This window comes from Eulemur rufifrons, chromosome 17, assembly GCF_041146395.1.
Source record: "Eulemur rufifrons isolate Redbay chromosome 17, OSU_ERuf_1, whole genome shotgun sequence".
In the NCBI taxonomy this organism is placed as follows: Eukaryota; Metazoa; Chordata; class Mammalia; order Primates; family Lemuridae; genus Eulemur; species Eulemur rufifrons.
In genome coordinates, this window is record NC_090999.1 from 23,987,799 (window position 1) to 24,008,479 (window position 20,681).

The 20,681-nt window shown below is 33.3% G+C and overlaps 1 protein-coding gene across 1 annotated transcript in view; it reads right to left on the reverse strand.

Moving 5' to 3' along the window:
- Positions 1-20,681, reverse strand: part of LMBRD2 (LMBR1 domain containing 2) — a 43,597-nt gene that overhangs the window by 20,501 nt on the left and 2,415 nt on the right. The window contains exons 2-9 of the mRNA XM_069492139.1: positions 15,583-15,815; positions 15,226-15,323; positions 14,103-14,198; positions 11,038-11,205; positions 9,903-10,113; positions 4,082-4,156; positions 2,258-2,371; positions 1,680-1,863 (exon numbers count right to left, since the gene is read on the reverse strand). Of these exons, the coding sequence (XP_069348240.1) occupies positions 1,680-1,863; positions 2,258-2,371; positions 4,082-4,156; positions 9,903-10,113; positions 11,038-11,205; positions 14,103-14,198; positions 15,226-15,323; positions 15,583-15,756 (1,120 nt within the window). The 5' untranslated portion in view covers positions 15,757-15,815. The remainder of the gene's footprint in view (positions 1-1,679; positions 1,864-2,257; positions 2,372-4,081; positions 4,157-9,902; positions 10,114-11,037; positions 11,206-14,102; positions 14,199-15,225; positions 15,324-15,582; positions 15,816-20,681) is intronic.

Here is a 20,681-nt window from a genome sequence, read left to right on the forward strand (position 1 = left end):
TTATGATACTTGATCTATACGCAACATTTAAAATGGTACCTTACACACCCTTTTCCTCAAAACACTTCACTGTCCTAATTTTTTTCCTATCTCACTGGGCACTCCTTTTCTAATCTTTGCTGCTGGTTCCTCCTTATCAACCTAATCTATAAATTGTGGAGTGCCTCAGGCTGGGTCCTCAATCTTTTTCTCTTCTCTATCTCAACCACTTCTTTACTGAATTTATCCTGACTCATGGCTCTCTATACACTGATGGCATCTTAATTTATATCTGCAGTCCAGACTTCTCCCCTGAATTCCAATTTCTGTAACCAACTACCTACTCAGAATCCTTACTTATACTTTTGTGTTCATTGTCTGTTTTTGTCACTCCACAAGGGAAGGAATTTTTGTCTTTTTAAAATTGATATAAATAGTGGCCCTGTGTCCTCTATTAGACTATAAAATCCTATAGAGCAGGGCCTGGATGATTATTCATCTCTGACTTCCCACATCTCTTACTGTGAAATTTGATCACGTCTTAGATAATCAATGAATATAGACCTGTTATTGTAATAAAAACCAGTTAGAGGAAGAAAAAAAAATAAAAATAAATTGATATACACCAAGCACCTCAAAATACATAGCATTTCTGTGCCCCAATAGTATTTGAATGAATGAAAACAGGTATCACATCATTCCTTCATTTAATTAGAAAGGATTTTCATTGAAGAAGTTTTCTAAAATATTTGTTATGGCCATTAAGTCTTCATATTTATGACAAAACATGCAAAGAGAATCAAGTGAATATGACTATTTGTTTGAATAAATAAGGTAAATAGAAGTTTTAATACTGTAACACTTTGGTACTTGCATTAAGTTTCTTCATAGTAAATTTGATAACATTTAAAGGGAGTGTTATAAATAATCACAAAGGAGAAAAAGGTAATGACTACAGAGAGTATAGGCTTTGTAAATTGGACTAATAAATGTAAATAATCAAAGAGGACTTTTCAGGGGAAGATTTTAGTAGTATATCAAGACTGAAGAAGAGACTTATGCTTGTGATATAAAATTGCTTAAAATTCTAATTATTTTAAGTACAGTTACGTGCTGCGTAACAGTTTGGTCATTGATGGATGGCATATACAATGATGGTCCCACAAGATTATGCCATATTTTTACTGTACCTTTTCTATGTTTAGATACACAAATACTTACCATTGTGTTATAACTACCTACAATATCCAGTACAGTAATATGCTGTATAGGTTTGTAGCCTAGGAGTAATAAGCTATCTCACATAGTCTAGATGTGTAGTAGGCTATCCCATCTAGGTCTGTGTAAATACATTTTATGATGCTCACGCAATGACGGAATAGCCTAACACTGCATTTCTCAGAATGTACCCCTGTCATTAAGTGATACATAATTACATATATTATATATCATACAAAATATGCTCGATGTATTATTTTCACATGGAATTTTGATTATTTATAAAGTAACAGTGGAATTTGATGGATTATATAAGATAAGAAAAATAGTTATTTTGGGGAAAGTTTATCAAATAATATTATTATATGGTATAAATCAAATAATACAAATAAAATTCAACTGTGCAATGGTGAAAATATATACTTTTTTCCTGCAGAAAAATTATCATCATTAAACTCTGAAATTTATATCAAATTACATACCAAATGTAGGGTTATAAAAATATTGGATAAATCGATTTTCTGGCTCCGGTGATTGAAAGGTGTGAACAAACTGACGAGTAGCACTAGTTTCATTTTTTGCTACATCTTCTAGATAAAATGCTTGCTCCAAAAGAATCTGCCATTGTACTTGAGTTCGACGGTGCCTCTGAACTGAATAAATCACCTAAAAAAAAAAAAAAGAATAGGAGTAGACCTAGCAGTGTCCTGATTGCAACAGTGGTTCAACCCCTTACTAGCAAGCATGTTTTGGTTGTCACAACAGGAAAGTGCTAGTGGTATTTACTAGGTTGGGCACCAAGGATGTTAATGTTCTAAAATGCTGTAACAGTTCTATATAATGTAACACTTATGCTCAGTGAATAATTCTGCCTCCCCAAATGCTAATAGTTCTATTAGTTCTCCCTATTGAGAACACAAAATTAAAACATTTCAAAGAATAATGATAATAAGACCAAAGAAATTCTAGATGTATATTCACTAAAAATTCCTTTTTAGTGAGCAATAATTATAAATCTAACTAAAATCATAAATAAAATAGCTATAATAAGTAAGGTTACCTGTTTATGCAGTTTTACCAGACTTTTTTCACTTGGGTAGGTATTATGCTTTTCATCAAAATCTTCATAATCATCCATGTTCCTACCCATTTTTTCCTGATACTCTGTAGGGCACTAAAACGAACAAGTAGATTTTTTTTTAAAAATCTTAATAGTAAAAGGATAAAAATTTATTTTTATTAAACATCTTTCATTCTTGGGCATTTCTAATTTTCTCAGAAATATCTTCCTCCTTTATTGGCATCTCTAGTTAGACTTTTGCTGACATTTTCTTGAAAATGTTTTAAAAGCTGTATTGAGGCCGGGCGTGGTGGCTCACGCCTGTAATCCTAGCACTCTGGGAGGCCGAGGCGGGTGGATTGCTCAAGGTCAGGAGTTCGAGACCAGCCTGAGCGAGACCCCGTCTCTACTAAAAATAGAAAGACATTATATGGACACCTAAAAATCTATATAGAAAAAATTAGCCGGGCATAGTGGCGCATGCCTGTAGTCCCAGCTACTCGGGAGGCTGAGGCAGTAGGATCGCTTAAGCCCAGGAGTTTGAGGTTGCTGTGAGCTAAGCTGACGCCACGGCACTCACTCTAGCCTGGGCAACAAAGTGAGACTCTGTCTCAACAAAAAAAAAAAAAAAAAAAAAAAAAAAAAAGCTGTATTGAGTTTCTTCTCATCTTTATTAATATTAATCTTGATGTTCAGATACACTAGCTAGAAGTAGGTAGAGGCAGGGGAACTTACCTACAGGAAGCAACTAGTATTTGAGAGGATTACCCTAAGTAGGCCCTGTTGAAACTGTCAATTATTTTTCTAGCTAAATAATAAAGAAGAATCATGACAATTCCAAGATGCTGAATTTTTAAAGGCATAGTACAGAGAAACAAATACATGATTGGAAGTCATCTGCCATACTGCTCCTCATTTGTAAATAATAGTACAGTATCACTATTAATTTCCTGATTTTGATAACTGTAATATGTAAGAAAATAGCTTTATTCTTAGGAAATACACACTGAAACATTTAGGGACAAAGAGTCATCATGTCTGGATACAACTCTGAGAGATTCAGGAAACAATATACATACAGAAATAAAAAGCAAATATCTATATGATCTTGGGCAAGGTAGTTAACCTCCCTGAATAAGTCTCAAAAACTAGCAAATTTGAGAGAAATGATTAGAAAATTGACTCCTTATATCTACCATCTTAGCCAAGGAGAACACGAGATAATAATCAATACAATAGATTTAAAATATAGGAAAAGAAATAGTTCAATGATTCTGTGGTTGCATAAGAGACAATTAGGGAACTCTGCAAACAATAATTTTGAGAAGTATACGAATACTCCTAATTCAATACGAATACATCAAAATCTTAATTGCATAGCTTCTTATTAAATACTCATGTTAAATATTTCATGTCATTTATTTTATGAAATATGAAATATATCATAAAATGACATGTACACAGCTAATTAAGATTATTAAGGCCCTCATTTATTTTCTTATAAGTAAGTCTTTAGTGATCATATACAATGACACTTTAACGGTTTACCTCCATCACTATGTCATAGCAATCATTACACACTAGTTAACATCACCTCTATCTCCACATTTCAATGGAAAACATTGCCAATAATTAATGTTAAACTTATAATAACAAAAGAAAAAATTCTATGTATAAATTACTACTGTTTTATGGTAAATAGTTCCACGAAAATAAGTTGAGAAGACCTCAGTCATAGGCTGTTTTCATACTTTTCTGATGCTTTTGTTATAATAATACATAAATCTATATTTCAAAAGGAGATAAACAAGATTATTTAATTACCTTTTTAAGTATTGTATCAACACATTTTCTCAATGGATGATTATACTTGATACTTTCATTCACTTTACGAACTTCCTGTAAAAACAGTAAGATAAAAATATTTCCATTTCTACAGATCAGCTACTTCAAATGAGTTTGTACTAGTACTATACTCATTCTCATAAGTTCAATTTCAACCTAAATTACATAGCATTATACAGAAGTTCCTTTCACTGAATAAAAGTTCTTAAGAATACAAGTAAAAATAGAAGGTCACTGAATAGCTGTATCTATACCTTTGCACTTTTTCTTATTTTCTAGATTTCTTCCTTTATCATTTGATCACTTAGTAAACAAAGATTAATAAGCATTATAAAAAAGTTCATGAAGGATCAGACAAATTTTGTGATCCTAAAAGAACAGGGCTGTGTTCCTCCACCTTACTCATCAAGATCAATTATCTCTTTATCTAAAATACAGTCAAGAAACCACAGGAAGCAGAACTACAAATTTTATGAAGTGCCTCCTCCTTTCCAATGGAAGAGTACTCTAGAGAAGTCATAATTGATTGATTAAGTCCATACTTGTTTATCAAGAGCATGCTATATGCCAGCACTGTGCTAGGTATAAGCCCACCATAATCCATAATGGAGGGCTGGAAGACATGGAATTGTTGGACTTTGACTAAAATTACATTATAGTGATAAAATAATTAAATAAGTACTTTAATGAGGATGAAAGGCATAAAAGAGTTACAGAAAGGAATCACCAGTTCCTAAGGAATCATAATAATATTTATGAAATTAAAAAAAAGTTGGAACTACTGTTCTAGGCAGATGAAACAGCATGTTCACAGCCTGGGAGGCATGAGAGAATTGACCAGGATATTAAAAAAAAACATTCGAACTGTAGGGTAGAGAAGGGCTTTAAGGGATACAAAACTGGAGGCAAAGAAACCATCTGGCATATAGAAAAAATTTTGTAATTTATATGACAAAGAATCACCATCCTTAAGATGTGAAGAGCTCTTATAAATCAACCAAAAAATGAGAATACAGAAGAAATACAATTGGCCAAGAAATGGCTGAAAATATATTCAAGCTCACTAAAATAGCTACAAATTTTAAAACTGAGAACTTTTTTTACATAAAATTCTATTATGTAATGAGGTAATATTGTGGGGAAACAGGCCCTCCTATACATAATAAAAAGGGATATTATCTACTTGAGGGTAATTTAGCAATATTTATCAAAATTTAGAATATGCATACTCTATGAATAATCTGTACCAACAGACACTACTCCTGTCAAGAAAAACTTAATGAGATAAACAGACATAAATCAAATAGAAATGGTGTCGAAACTACTGTAAAAGAAAAGTATGGGATGCTCTGAGAGGGTATAATCTAGAGTGGGAGACTTTCTGATGAACTGATTATTTAAAATGATAGAAAACAAAATGAGTAAAAGTCAGTCCACCAAAGAGAAGAGCAAGAATATTCCAGACAGACAGACAAGGACAGCACATACAAAGGCCTCCAGGCCAAAGGAAACGAATTGCTTTAAGGGACTGAAAGAAGTCCAGTGTGACTACATGGAAAAGGAAAGTAAGGGCCTGAGTAGCACTTATCACACGGGAAAAGTATGATGAAAATGCTCATAGGTCTTAATAATGGTTTATTTGGAGGTTGATGTGTGAGGCTTAAAGATGACAATGACAAGATCAGACCTGGGTTTTTTAAAGGTCACCTTGAAGCATGATTATATCACAATTTTCCATTAGTAAGCTGCCTTAAATTTTGTTGACTTGCTAGCACAGATTTATCCTACTTTGAAAACAAAGTATATACCTGGCTATATGTTATACATGAAATATCATATGTGTTCTTTAAATTATTTAGCCATATTAAGCAAAAACAAGTTTTGAGACAGTTAACTATTAACATTTGCTATATCTATTATAAATTTAAGGTTCCTTCAAAAGTTTGTAATTTTTATAAAGTATAGACAGTATCTTAGTTTGTTTTTTAATACAAAATAACATAACTTTGAGCTCTTTACTGTGCCTAATCAACTCTTTTCTAAGCAGATCAGACAACATCAAAGAAGGCAGGCTAACAGGCAGTTTTCAGTGGAAATAAGTAGCTATTTCTCCCTCCCCAAAATATTCTCTCTAGAAAAATGACAAAAGGTACAGGTGACCTTTTAGGTCATCTAGCAAATACCTCTTGAATGCTTTGACATGGCTTATAAGTTTTGTTAATGCTTCAGGGAAAAGTGGTAGACACACAAATGTATATATTCATTTCAGAGAGAAACATATCATAAAAATACCAAACTGGTTTTTGTAAAACTACATTTGGGGGATTATATGGATAGCTGAAAAAAATACCTACTAAGAAAAAGTAACTGAACTTTGTGATCTCTTAAACAACGTAATCAGAATCAGTATATTTTAAGTTTTCTTTCAAACTCTTCACATTCTTGATTCTTGTTCCATGCTTTCTTCCTACAGTACATTCTGTGCACCTCCATCAGATGGACCATCCTAAACCACATATAGGATCATGTCTCCTCCCTGCTTGTAAAGTGCCAATGATTCCTCACTGCTTTCAAAATGTAGTCTGGACTTTTCAGTATGGCATTCAGGGTCCCGCTATAGCTTTACCTTTCCAACATAAACTTCCTGCTCAAATTAATTTGGCTTTAAAACTTCCTGATATCTGATTCGTTGCTATCAGCTATCACAATTCTGTCCATCCTTCAAGGCCCAGGTCATATTTCATCTCCTCTGATCACTATTCAGAAGTGAAACCTCTCCAAGCTAGAGCATTTCCTTTTTATCATTCCCATCACATTTACCATATGTCATAAAGGACTGTTTGTATAGTTTCATACTTTAGAGAGTTAGTATCCTAATGGCCAGTTCTGCACAGCACTTAACATGGCAGGAAGACAGTAAGTATTTGTTAAATCATGAATAAATTTTCTCCTCATTTTTATAAGTTTCAGATATTCAGAAAAGCAGAAAGAATTCCAACATACCTTGAAACACATGGCCAAAGAAACCCATACCTGGGAAACCATGCATTTGCTTTTTTGGTGGGGTGAGGGTCAAAGTTCTCCTGCTATGTAGGTGGATCTACTGCTATTTTCAAACATCCATTATGAAACGAATAGTTTCTTATCTAAAATTTTTTACATTCTCCACACCTTAAACCTATGAATACTATAATAAAATAGCACAGAAGTCACCAATACCGGTCTTTAATTTTCTGTCTTATTCCTTAGGGGGCTCCCTAATTAAAAATGACAAGAATAACACCAAAATCTCTATTTTATTTGGTTATTAAAGGTTCCTCCTAATAAAATCCAGATCTTCAGTAATAACTGGGTTTATATTTGTTGTAGGAATACTGAATAAACTAAAATTCCTCAAATCTGAACCAACCAAATTCAATACCAACTTTTAGAGGGAATACTATCAAATTTAAATTATCTTATTTTATCAAATATAAACATCTTACCAAATATAAATTTTCAAATATTTCAATTTTTTTCCAAAAAAATTTCAAATTTCCAAACACAAATATAAAAATTATCAAATATAAATTATATTATTTCAAAAGATATAATAGCATTCATCACAGGACTAAGGAAATGTAACAGAATAACTATTTATAGATTTGCTTCTACATTTTGAATCAATGTGTTCTGCTACAGTTCTTACATTTTGTAGAGAATAAATGCTGAAAGGCCAACATAAAATTTTCCAATCACAGTATACATTCATTTATTCATTTATTCATTCACTTAAAAAATGGGTAGTGGCTCATGACTATAATCCCAACACTTTGGAAGGCTGAGGTGGGAGGAACACTTGAGGCCAGGAGTTCAACTTAAGGCCAGTAGTTCAAGGTTGCAGTGAGCTATGATCGTGCCACTACACTCTAGCCTAGGTGACAGAGCGAGACCCTCTATAAAAACAAAAATGGTTACTGAGTGTCAAAGAGTATGGAGGGCCAGGCAATTGTGTTCCCCTGCCAAATTCATATGTGGAAGCCCTAACCTCCAGCACATTAGCTAAGATGAAGTTATATTGGAGTGGGATGGGCCCTAATCCAATATGACTGGTGTCCTTATAAAAAAAGAAGAAATTTGAACACAGACAGGCACACAGAGAGAAGGCCATGTGAAGATGAAGGTTAAGATCTACAAGCCAAAGAATGCCAAAGATTGCCACCAGAAGCAAACCACCAAAAGCTAGGAGAATGGCAGGGAACATATTTTCCCCACAGTCCTGAGAAGGAACCAGCCCTGCCAAGGGTTTCCCTGAAGAATTCTCATTTATTTTAAAACTTGAATATGAAGTAGGAATTAGCTGAAGAGAATGCTGAAAAGAACATTCTAAGAGTTTGGAAGGAGCATGCTGTTGGGAGAAGTATTCTGTCGAGAGACAGAAAACAGAAGCAATGAGTATAATGATTTAGAGTAGGGGCCTTCAAACCAGATCAAATCCAGCCTACCACCTGTTCTTGTATTGGAACACATCCACGCTCATACACTGGCTATGGCTGCTTTCATGCTATAACAGAGTACTTGTAAACAGACTATATGTCACACAAAGCCTAAAGTATTTAGCATATGGCCCTTCACAGAAAATGTTTATCAGTCCTATTAAAGCATAAACTAGAGTGCGTGGCTCTATCACTTTAGTAGCTGTGTGAACACGGGAAAGTTATTTAATAATCTCTCTATGCCTCGTTTTTGTCAATTATAAAACGGGGATAAAAAAACTCTCTCTTACAAAATTATGAGAATTAAGTATATTAATATATGTAAAGTGCTTAGAAAGTCTTAGACAAATATTAAGTCTATATAATTGTTTGCTATAATTATCCCTGTGACTAAGTTTGAGGAACCAAAGTTAAGTGTTAGGCAAATATTAAGTCTATAGAATTGTTTATTATTTCATCATCATTAGCAAGTTTGAGAAACTAAAACTGACCAGTGTAAGGAAGACAGAGGCTTGGGATAAGGCTGGTGAGCTAACATGGCCCAAATCATTTTTTTTAGGCTGCATTAAAGCATTTTGGAATTTATTCTAACATGAGTGAAAAGCCTTCAATAGGAGGTTTTAATTTGGAGCGTAACATCATCAGAGTGGCATATTTTCCCATGGGAGCGAAAATGTGAGGTGACTATGATAATCTCTCTTTAAATCCATAACAACATTATTAGTTAACACAGTAAAATTTTATCATTTGTTGCATATTTTTATGTACATTATTGAAAATTATACTTTCACCAACATATGAAGTTGGTTCAAGTCATCTAAATTTTACAAGTAAAATGAAGTGCCTTATTAACATTACAGACAGGAAACAAAACTTACAGAAACACATTCCTATGCCAATTGTTCTTTAAAGAGGTTTCCAGACTTGGTGAGATTACCTTGGGTCACACCTTCAGGAAGAAGGATCCTCTGGTCATTATTTTCACTTCTACTATGTTAGGGTAACCATACAGCTTATCATTTAATCTAGGAGACTTTGGACAATAAAAAAGGTCACTATTAAAAGTTACCCCAAGACAACATGCATAGTCCTACACTATTGGATATATTTTCCCTGAATCTTTGTCAGTTAGAAGATGGATATGACACCTCATGAGGCTGAACTGCCAATAAGAAGTCATCCTGAATGAGACATCAAGAAGGACTGCACACCACCAAATTTGCAGTCTGAAGCCCATCAATGTTCTACCCACAAGAAACCAAAAATAACAAAAATAAGATGCATACAACTGGTGACTACTGCTTGTAAGGTTTAAACTTCCTTACCTCCATGACATCCTCTAAATTCTCCTCTGCATCTGCTTTCTCTGTCATCAGTTTGGCTGCCTTAAAATAAGTTTTCATAAGTAGATAACCCCTTTTTGCTCCATTCCAGTATGACCGAGGAATTTCCACCAAGCCATACCCCAACAACAACACAAGAAGAAACAGACCCCATGTATTTGCAGCAGCTATCCCAATTGTCTGAAGCTGATTCCTAAGATAGAAAACATATGCAGATAGCTGTAATAAATATATTTTCCTACAAAAATGTGAAATGAAACTAACTAGTATTAAATGTTTTTTCAGAAAATAATTATACTAAAGGTTGAATAAGATCTTATATGAAAAAATTAGATCTTCAAATTCTCAGCTACTCAGTAACAGCAGATAATCTGCGTATTTTAATGGAAAAATAAAATGTAATTACAGAAATGGACTTTAACACAGCAAACACTGCTTCTATTACAGTTAAAATCAGAATCTAGAATAATTCACGATAAAAATACGTATATATTTTCCCAAAGAAAATATTTTCCATTAGGTGCTTTTTTATTCAGTATTAACCAAAAGAAGCCTAGAAAATTTTTAAATTAACCTGTGTTCAAGCTGATATACACAAATCTCAGGAATGCAACAGTGAGGCCTATCACTGCTGTTCTATTCCTAAATTTTCAGACCTATCTCTTCACATATATAACAAATCATAAGTATAAAATAGATTTCAATTTTATTGAAATAGCTAAGACAACATTAAGAACAAATAGGCCCCAAACTACAGCAAGAACAAAAAGAAAAAAAATATTCACAAGTTCCAATGAAAAATAAAACCAGATATTTTATCATACAGACAATTTGAAATTCTACCCAAAAATCATTAGAGTTATTACCTTTAACATACAGCTATTAGACAAAGCATAAATCCTTAAATAGAGCTTTTAAGCTATATTTAAAGATGTCATTCCCTATTTTCTTTCTTAGTAATATGGATTATTCAGATATTCTTTCTGGGGAATCTATAAAACATAGAACAATATGTTTCTCAATGAAATGTCTGTTTACTTGTATATATGAGATAAAAATGAATTTTTAAAAGTACGAACATACACAGAAGCAATGTTAAGAAGACTACTTTTCTTACCATTCTAAATGCAAATGTGGGTTTACAGCTACATAAATTAAAAATGCTCCAAAAATCAGCAAATAGGTGCCATAATAGATTGCATTCTCAATCAGTGCAGTTTTGATCTTCCCAGTGATAGAAAACCCTCCTGATCTTGCATATGACTGCATAAACGGTAAGAGAATCCTAGACAGATGGAAAAAATGATTTAAAAAATTTTAAAAATTGATGTCTATATAATCTCAAAAGACCAGAATTTTAATGTATAGTTCTCACTAATAAATATAACTATGATTATTAATACTGAATAAATTACAATGGATGATTATTTTTGTAATATTAAATTTTAAGAAAAGCAAAGGCTCTGAGACAAGAGAGAGCAAGGCACAATACCGGGAGTAAAGCAGACCAGAATGACCAGCAGGGAATGCAACAGTGTGATAAGTAAAGAGCAGTCTAAACTAGGCCTTTAAAGCCTTTATGAAGAATTTGGACTGAAAGAATAATGAGGAAATATCTTCTTTAACATAAAGGAGACATGACCAAATTTTAGTTTTCTAAGGCTTCAGCAAGGAGAATGGATTGACAGGGAACAAAACTGGAACTAGCTGAGAGGGGTAAGGGTGATGGTGGTAGTAATAAGCAGCAGGAAGGAAGAAGATTGGTTGTCAACTTACTGACTTTGAAATAGTACGTAGGAGGTGTCCAAGATGAGTTGCACAGGACGTAGCTGGCTATCCAGCTTCAGAGTTCAGAAAAGAGGACTAGAAATACAGATAGATTCCAGAGTCATTACCATATCGATGGTACTGAAATGGCATCAGTAGATGAGATCTGAAAGGGTGAGTATAGAGTATCTGAAGGAAAGAACTAAGACAGCCCCCTGAGAATTATCAACTTTTAAGGGAGAGGTAGTGAAACAGAAAGAAAGAACCAGGAAAGATGACTGAAACAGAACAGAAGTGGAGCAAGGAAGAAAACCAAGGAGTATATGGAGTGGAAATTGGGAGAAGAGAGGTTTGAAAGTGGAGAAAATAAACAATAGAATCAAATGTTGCCAAGAGAAGTAAATTCAGGACTTGTATGTGTGAGTGGTAGAGGGAGAGTAGAAAACAGAGAACTATGGGTTGAAGAATAAGTAAACAACGAGAAAATGGAGATACCAAATATAGAGAATTTAAGAAGTTTGGCTGGGTAGGATAAACTAGGGTATCAACATAAAGTGGAGTATTTTACAGTAATGGAAAGAACAGAAAATGGATACATACAACACAGCATAGATGAATATCCCAAATATGTGAGCAAAGAGAGATGCAAAAAAGTTCATACTGTATAACTCCACTTTTATAAAGCTGAAAAACAGTCAAAACTAATCTATGATGATGGAAGTCAGAATCATGGTTACCTTTGTTGGGGGATGACTGGAGAGGGAAGCAAGAGGGAGGCTTCTGGGGGCATTGTTAATGTTCTATATCATCATTTGAGTGCTGGTGTATGGGTGTATTCACTTTGAAAAATGTCAAACTAAACATAATCTGTGAACTTTTCAGTATAAATTTATACTTCAATTGAAAAAAAAAAAAAAAAAGTCTCCCAAAAATATTTCGTTGTGATGAGGTCAACGAGTAGAGACTGGAAAGGGATTTAAGTTGAGAGACTTTTTGTTCCTTTTTTGAGACAGAGTCTCACTCTGTCACCCTGGCTAGAGTACAGTGATGTCATCATAGCTTACTGCAACCTCAAACTCCTGGGTTTAAGCGATCTTCCTGCCTCAAACTCCTGAGTAGCTCGGACTACAGATGCACACCACCATGCCTGGCTAATTTTTCTATTTTTTGTAGAGACAGGGTCTCTGTGTTGCCCAACCTAGTCTCCGACTCCTGGTCTCAAGAGATCCTTCCACTTGAGCCTCCCAAAGTGCTGGGATTATAGGTGTGAGCCACCGTGCCCAGACCCTTTTTTTCTTCTTAAAGGATGAGAGAACTGTGCATGCTTTGTTGAAACTGGAAGCTATATGTCTATATCAAAAGCTGAAGGAGAGGGATCCATATTTCAGAAAGAAGGATTAGCTTTAACAAGAGTGATTCTTCCATCCCTGAAGTAAGGGAGAAGATGGGCAGGTAGGTAGGTCTGTTGGTGAGAAGCTGAAAGAGATGCCATCTGATGGCTCCTGTTTTCACTGTAGGGTAGAAATAAAGTCAAGTCATCTGCTAAGAGTAATGGTGATTTTTTTTTTTTTTTGGGAATAGGGGAGAGAGAGAGCCACAAAGGGGACAGCAGAAGTTTGAAGTGACTAGAAACGTTTGTTGTAGAGAATGAAGAGCAAACAAACTAAAGAAACAAAGAAGGAAACTCTGGCAATGCTGAGGGCCAAGTTGAATTTAAGAAGCATGATTTTAGAGAGGCGCTACTCTACTCTGCTGTGTGATTTTTCTCCTGCAATGATCACTACCTCCAGTTTTAGAGCTTAGCTGTTTGCAGAATACCTGTGAGATGCTCAGTAGGCAGTGGGTTACTGTGAGTCTGGCGCACAGCAGAAAAGTAAAGCTGTAATAGGGAAAAAGATTTGGAATGCATTACTGGCCAATGAAACCATGGCTATAATTACAACTATGCAGGAAGAGTAAGACAACAAGATGACCAAAGACGAGACTCTAGGAAAGACCAATATTTAGGAAATAGGCCACAGAAATGGAGCCCATAAAGGAAATTCAGAAGGTTGGGCTAAGCAGATAGAAAGAAAACCAATGGATAATGATGACCTTAGCAAGAGCAATTTCATACAATAATGGGGCTGGAAGAAGACTGGATTGAAGGTCAAGAGAGAGGCAATACTGGAGGGAAACAGTGACAAGGAAAACTTTTGTTTCTATTTTCTATTTTTTGTTTGCCTGGTTTTTCTTTTCTTTTCTTTTTTCTTTTTTAAGATGGGAAAGACTTGACCCAACAGAAAGGGAGAAGATACAGATTTAAAAAAAATGACATAAGTAAGTTCCAAAATATGAATGTTCACTGAAAAATAACCGCATTTTATTTTTACTTTAGCCAAAACTTTAAAAATTTTATCCTTCCATGCCACTTACCATGTTAAAAATTGTGATGTCCAATATACCACCCTCCAGAAAATTGGCATGATTCCATCAGGAATGTAACTCCATGGCTTGAAACACGGATGTTGGCTGTTGAACGAAAATTTAAAGCCAAGTAATCATAAATAATGACTACTTCAATTATGCAATTGATTTATATGTGGCAAAGTTAATTTTCAGATTCAAATTTTAAATTATTGACTCTAACTCAAAAGTTCATAAAAAACTTAAAAATTCAAAGCTATCAAACTAAAAAAAAATCACACACACAAAGAGAACAAAACAGTTTGTTCTAGAGAGGAATGCCATTTAAGTTTTCAACTTTTAGTGTATTTTTGGTCATCGGGCAAAAAGAGGACTTAATGTTCAACTAATAGACTAAAAATGCAACAGTCTTTAAAAAGCAAATATATCATGAAATCAAATCTCTAATGATTACCTTTAAAATACACACTCACCCCATTTATAGAGCTGGTTATTTTATTTATTTACTTATTTTTGCAGGGAGTGGTGCAGGTAAGACATTAGGCAATTAATCCCTGAAAACTGGAATGCTAATTAAATCAGTCAATATATATCATAACTCCTATGGAGATGCATGCCAGCATCTATAATTCTGTTTGAATTATATAACATTTTGACAATTTGAAGTTTATTCATTCTTGATCTATAACTATAATACTTTCAGAGGATGTACAATATGAAAAGAATACCATAAATATAGAATAACCTCCTTGTTCTTTATTACAATCATGTAAAATAGCCAAAAGAGAAAATGCATGCCCCATTTTTTAGATCTGAGATGGGCTGAGAGGAAAAGTATATCTTGGAAGTCAGATACTTAGTAAAGAAGAACCAGGACTAAAAATTCAGGTCTTCTTCAAGTTTCTCACTATGATCTGCTAAAAGGCCCATGTGCCAATATTTAAAACACAGACTTAAATAAAACACACTGTAATAAAGCCTACTAGTGAAAAATAGAGGTGGGGGGATCAGTAGAGAATGAGGATAGCTCTTACAAATATAAAATCTGAATGGTAAAAACTGGCAATTTTAAAATAGTTTTCCCTCTATAATACTTATATTTAAAAAAAAAAAAAAAAAAGAAAGGAAATACCTTGGCTTGGGGTTAGCAGTTGCATACAATCCTGTAACATTGCTACTTTCAGGAGGGCTTGAGTTTGCAGCAGCATGCTTGCACCGGTTGTATATTGTCTAAAGCAATGAATGGTTTTAAAATGAGAATCAAAAGGTTACTAAGTAATTGGAGGGATATTAGAGTTTATAAATCTATCTACCCAAACTTACCTTTCTGGCTATGTTTTTTAATGATTAAATTTCTAAGATAAAATCTAAATTCAAAATATAAGTATAACCATATATAATTTAGCCGTCTTCAGAAACAACATTATTTCAAACATGCTGTATGACTACAATTGTCTTTTAAATTGTGAAAATCAGTTTCACCCCTTACCGTACTAACATCCAGAGGCAGTATGAAGACAATAAGAAAGCAGAGATACCAAGCAAGCAGCGTTCCAACAATTACAAGTCTATGCTGTTTCTTAAAGTCTCCATATCGATGAAGTAGAAATAATGCCAGAAAAAAGACAAAAACAATCTCAAGTCCCAAAGCTGCACCGCTCATTATTGAATGTTCACTCTAACCAAAGTTATTCATGTACAGGTCTGGACCATATCTGTAAACTGAAAAAAATAAAAAATAAAAATGCAACATTAACATTGGAAATGACTATTTGGAAATTTCCTAAATATTTATTAATGTATTAATAAACTCTTTGAAAACTGTTATGCTTCACACTGGACTATGAATTTCTTTTTTTATCCCACCCCAGGATTATGAATTGGATGACAAGGATAATTCCTGTCCTCAAGTACTTACATTTTATTTTTTGAAGTACACCTTAAAATTTTCACATACATTGTATTTTCCCAAAAAAGTTATTTTAACAAAAATTACACTAGTTCTTAAGATATTACAAATTAAGAAATTCTTAATACTAGATGTGAACAGTTTCAATACGGTGTCATTTAGAGTTTGTTTCTTAATGCTATAAATCCTAGCAGAATATCTTCTACAAATAAGCTATTGACTAGGTCCTAGGAAATTACATACTTAGTAAAATAAATTTTTCTAAGATCATCCATATATCCCATAATTTGATTTTCTAAAAGAGAGGGAGTAATAGAAAGACAGAGGCCATTTGAAAGTAACCTTTCCTTTGTTTAAAACAGTATTTTTCATTTGTGTTAATTTTGTCTAACAACTCAACTTTCCTGACTTGAAATTCTCATTCATTTACTGCTTCATAAAATACACTTGCACTTCCCATTATCTACATACGTCTTATTTTCTTTAAAGAAAGTTACTTTACCTATTTTATATGCAGAAAGTCTATCAATGATGATTGAATAATGTCACATATTTGAAAATATTCTTAATTATAAAAGCTGATAATACAGACATCAGCAAATGGCTTGATATCTCTCTACTCTTAAATAAAAAAATTTACCTTTATGGACTACAATATTACAAGGAATTAATATCTTAACATAGAGAATCAAGATTGTGATGTAACCTAATAACATATAATAAAGCAGAATAAAGTATTGCAAATCAACAAACATCCACGCCCAAAACTAGTTATAAAAAGAACACAGAAAGTCTGAGACTGTAACAGGGTAAATTTAAATTCATATAGGAAATATTCCTACATGAAATATCACGAATAAAAATCACATTTAATAAACTATTTTCTTCACCATTTCTTTATATTATTATAGCTTCTTTCCATTCCTCTGTGCATTTCAACCTAAAATTAAACAACTTTCATCACTCTGTCCCCTTATCTTCCTAGTTTTCAACATACTTATCCATCTGATATAATGCCCATTCTTTATATTTATTAATTGCTCCCTGTTCGTCCCCCCACCTCCCCCTGTAGACTCTATGAAGAGTAGAGACTTGACTATTTTATTCAGTACTATATTCCAAGTCTCTAATTAGTATCTGGCATATAGTAATACTAAGAAATATTTGTTGGATGAATAAAAAATGAATTAAAAACATTACTGTATACTTTAGTATATACATTATTTTTATATTTTTATATTAAGCCTTTACAACTCAAAAGGCTTAAAACTGCACATTATCAACTATTACTCAAAATTTCAAATTTCATATTCTATGAAAAAACTAATACCACAATAAGAGTAAGGCAAATATTTTAAAGCCAAGCAGAGATCAAGTAGTTTTAGCTGAAAGCTATGTAATAGAATGTGCTGATGACAACTATTATCACCTTCAAGATCCAGCTTTATAACTCATTCAATGTGAGTTTAAATACAACATATTATCTGAAAATCCCTTTATGATTTGATCTAGATACTGACTTACCTGAAATTGTCCAGTGCAAGGAATATAACAATCATATGGAAAAAAGACTAAATACTAGAGATTACCAAAGAAATGCTAAATAAAGTATGGCAGAGCCAGATGATGGAATATTACTATAGTATAAAAAGTAATGTTTGTTAAGATTGTTTAATAGCATTAGAAAATTACCCTCAAATTAATTGTGAGGTCCACATATTCTTACACAATATGCATAAAAAGAATAAGATAACAATAAAATATATGAAAACTTTAATAATAAGTGGTAAGATTATGGGCATAAGAAAACAAAAAAAAATCAGTTATAAACTTGTCATAGCCATTAATTTTTTTTTTCCCATGGCTCTCAATTTCTCATTCATAGTACTTTAAAATGTTATAGATGAATAAACAGAATTATGGAACCTTTATTCTAGTAATAAAAGATTTGGTTACATCTTTTCCCATACTCAGTGTATTAGTTTCCTATTGCTGCTGTAACATTACCACAAACTTAGTTACTTAAAACAAAACCCATTTATTATCTCATAGTTTCTATGGGTCAGGAGTCCAAGCAGTGTGGGGCTCAACTGTGTTCTCTGCTTAGAATCTCACAAGATTAAAATCAAGGGGTCAGCTGGTTTGCATTTCTCTCTGGAGAAGAATCATTTCCAACCTCATTCAGGCTGTTGGCAAAACTTAGCTATCTATGGTTATGGGACTGAGATCCCCGATTCCTTGCAAGCCTGGCATTTGCTCTTAGCTCTAGAGGCCTCTCTCCAGTCTTTGTATTTGACTCTATATATCTTTATTGTTTTAATTGTATACATTTGAGGTGTACAATATGCTGTTTTTATATACTGTACATATGCATGGTGAAATGATTACTATACTTAAGCAAATTAACATTCCCATCTCTTCATACACTTTGTGTGTATGTGTAGTCCTCTCTGTTTTTCAGGCCTCCTCTGATTACACTGGGCCCACCTGGATAATCTAATCACTTTACTGTTTCTAGAGACTAGGGAATAGTCATCTTCGGACATCTATTACTCTGTTTACCACATCATCGACTTCTGTTCAGGATGAACTCTGTTGCCTTCTTATGACCAAGGTTAGGACTAGGAGTCTCATCAAATTGGAGAAAAAAATTGGGGTTTTCCTAAGCTGAGATGAGAAAATAACGGTTTTAAAGTCCATATTTTTAACCTTGTACCTAAAGTCAAATAAGAAGTTGCAAGGTTTAGGGGAGAAGGAGGGAGAAGGAGGGAGAAGGAGAAGGAAGGGAAAGATTATGATGGAGGCAAATAAAAATTCAGTTCCATATGATTAGAAATGAAAAGGAAACTTTAGGTTCGCATTAGCACCACAGCAGCAAAAGTTAGTTTTACTTAAAATCAAAATGCTGATTCATTCATTCGATCAAATTTTAGCGTCTGATGTACAGGCATATTGTATCCCTCAAAACACTGGCTCTGAAAATCTTAAACATTTAAAAATTGAATTCAATCTTTTTCCAATTATCAAGATATTATTCAATATTACTTTCAAATGCCTTTATAATGGTTTCCTAATTAGCATGTTAATGTTACTGAATTGGAGTACTATTTTCTGAGTACTTTATGGCTGATCTTTCTTTTAGGCTAACTATACTTTGAGTGGAAACTTTAGAGATTGAGATAATTTTGTAATTTGAAGAATCCCAAATGTTGAGGCGGGGGAAGAGGAAGAATTGGTAGCAATTGATTGGAACATAAACAAAACACTGACAACAATTTTGCCAAAACCAAAGATTCTGAAACTGAATGAAAAATTTCTGAATAGAACCTAATGATTCATCAGACTCTGATACTGTTAACCTAAACATGTATTTTTACTCAGATGTATGAAATAATAAAAACTAGGAAGTAACTCAGGATTCTAATGGAAACTCAAAAGAACTGGCACTGGAAGTGAATGATGAAGTTATCTGGTTTCTACCACCAATCAAAATGTAAATCTACCAAACATAATCATTATTCTCATTTCAAAGACTTCAGGAATAGTGAGAGTCCAGTTCAGGATGTAGAATACCACAAGAGACTGTTACTCCAACTCTAAAAATGAAAAAAAGTCATACTATTTTTTGAAGCCATCTAAGAGCTGAGTTGGCAAACAAACCTGGTAACCTGAATTCCCAAGTGTGACAAGCCCCTCTGAGGACAGTGGGATACATACAAACTGTGATGCCTCTGGCAAGGAATGAAGGGAAGAGGTAGCAACCATGTACACAAGTAAGAAAAAAACAACTGAAATTTCAATGAATTCTTAAAGATTCCAGGTATAGATATTGCAAGACATTTTGATAGATCATAATCCTTAGAATTCTTCCTAAAAACAAAATAATTTTAAAAAAGAAATAGCTAACATTTATTTAGTGCGCATTTACTAAATTCTATGCTAGTATCTACCATGCTTTATCAAATTAGACCTTGCAACCCAGTAAGAAAGGGATTTAATATCCTTGCTTATCAGAGAAAACAGCACAGAGAGGGTACGTAATTTGTCCAAGTTCCCAGGGCTGGTGAGTGGAAAAGCTGAGATTCAAACCAGGGCACCCTGACTACACAGCCTGGATCACAATTATATGTCTCTTCCCCAATCCATACATGCTTTCTTAATGCAATTTAAATTGTTTAAAAAATTTAATTTGTTCAGTCTTCATAGGGGACAAATTAGAAACATTCTATTTTTCATTTAGATATATCAAGATAGAACGCTAAGAAAGTCAAGTCATATTTAATATAGAATTTAAACCTTTTTACCTTACAGATAATACTGCCATTATTTCATTTAAGGGTAATATATGACTCTAATCTACATAGGAAAAGTAGAAAACTTGTTGCAAATTTGTTCTTGCCCCAATCTATCTATCACAGAGCATTAAATTGCAGAGAATTAAAGATCTACTTTAAAATTAATCAAGGGAAAAGGATCCTCTTGAAATTTGATTGGCAGATAGAAACTTCTTGCTATGTAATTGTTCTCAGCCTTTTGTTCACCTAAGCTAAATAATATAAGGAAAAAACTAAAGGAATTTTAGGATTTATTCCATGTTATAATGGAACTAAGGAAAAAGCACATCATCTTTCTATTTAAATAGTATCTCTTTGCTATATTTGATTTCCAAAAATGGCACT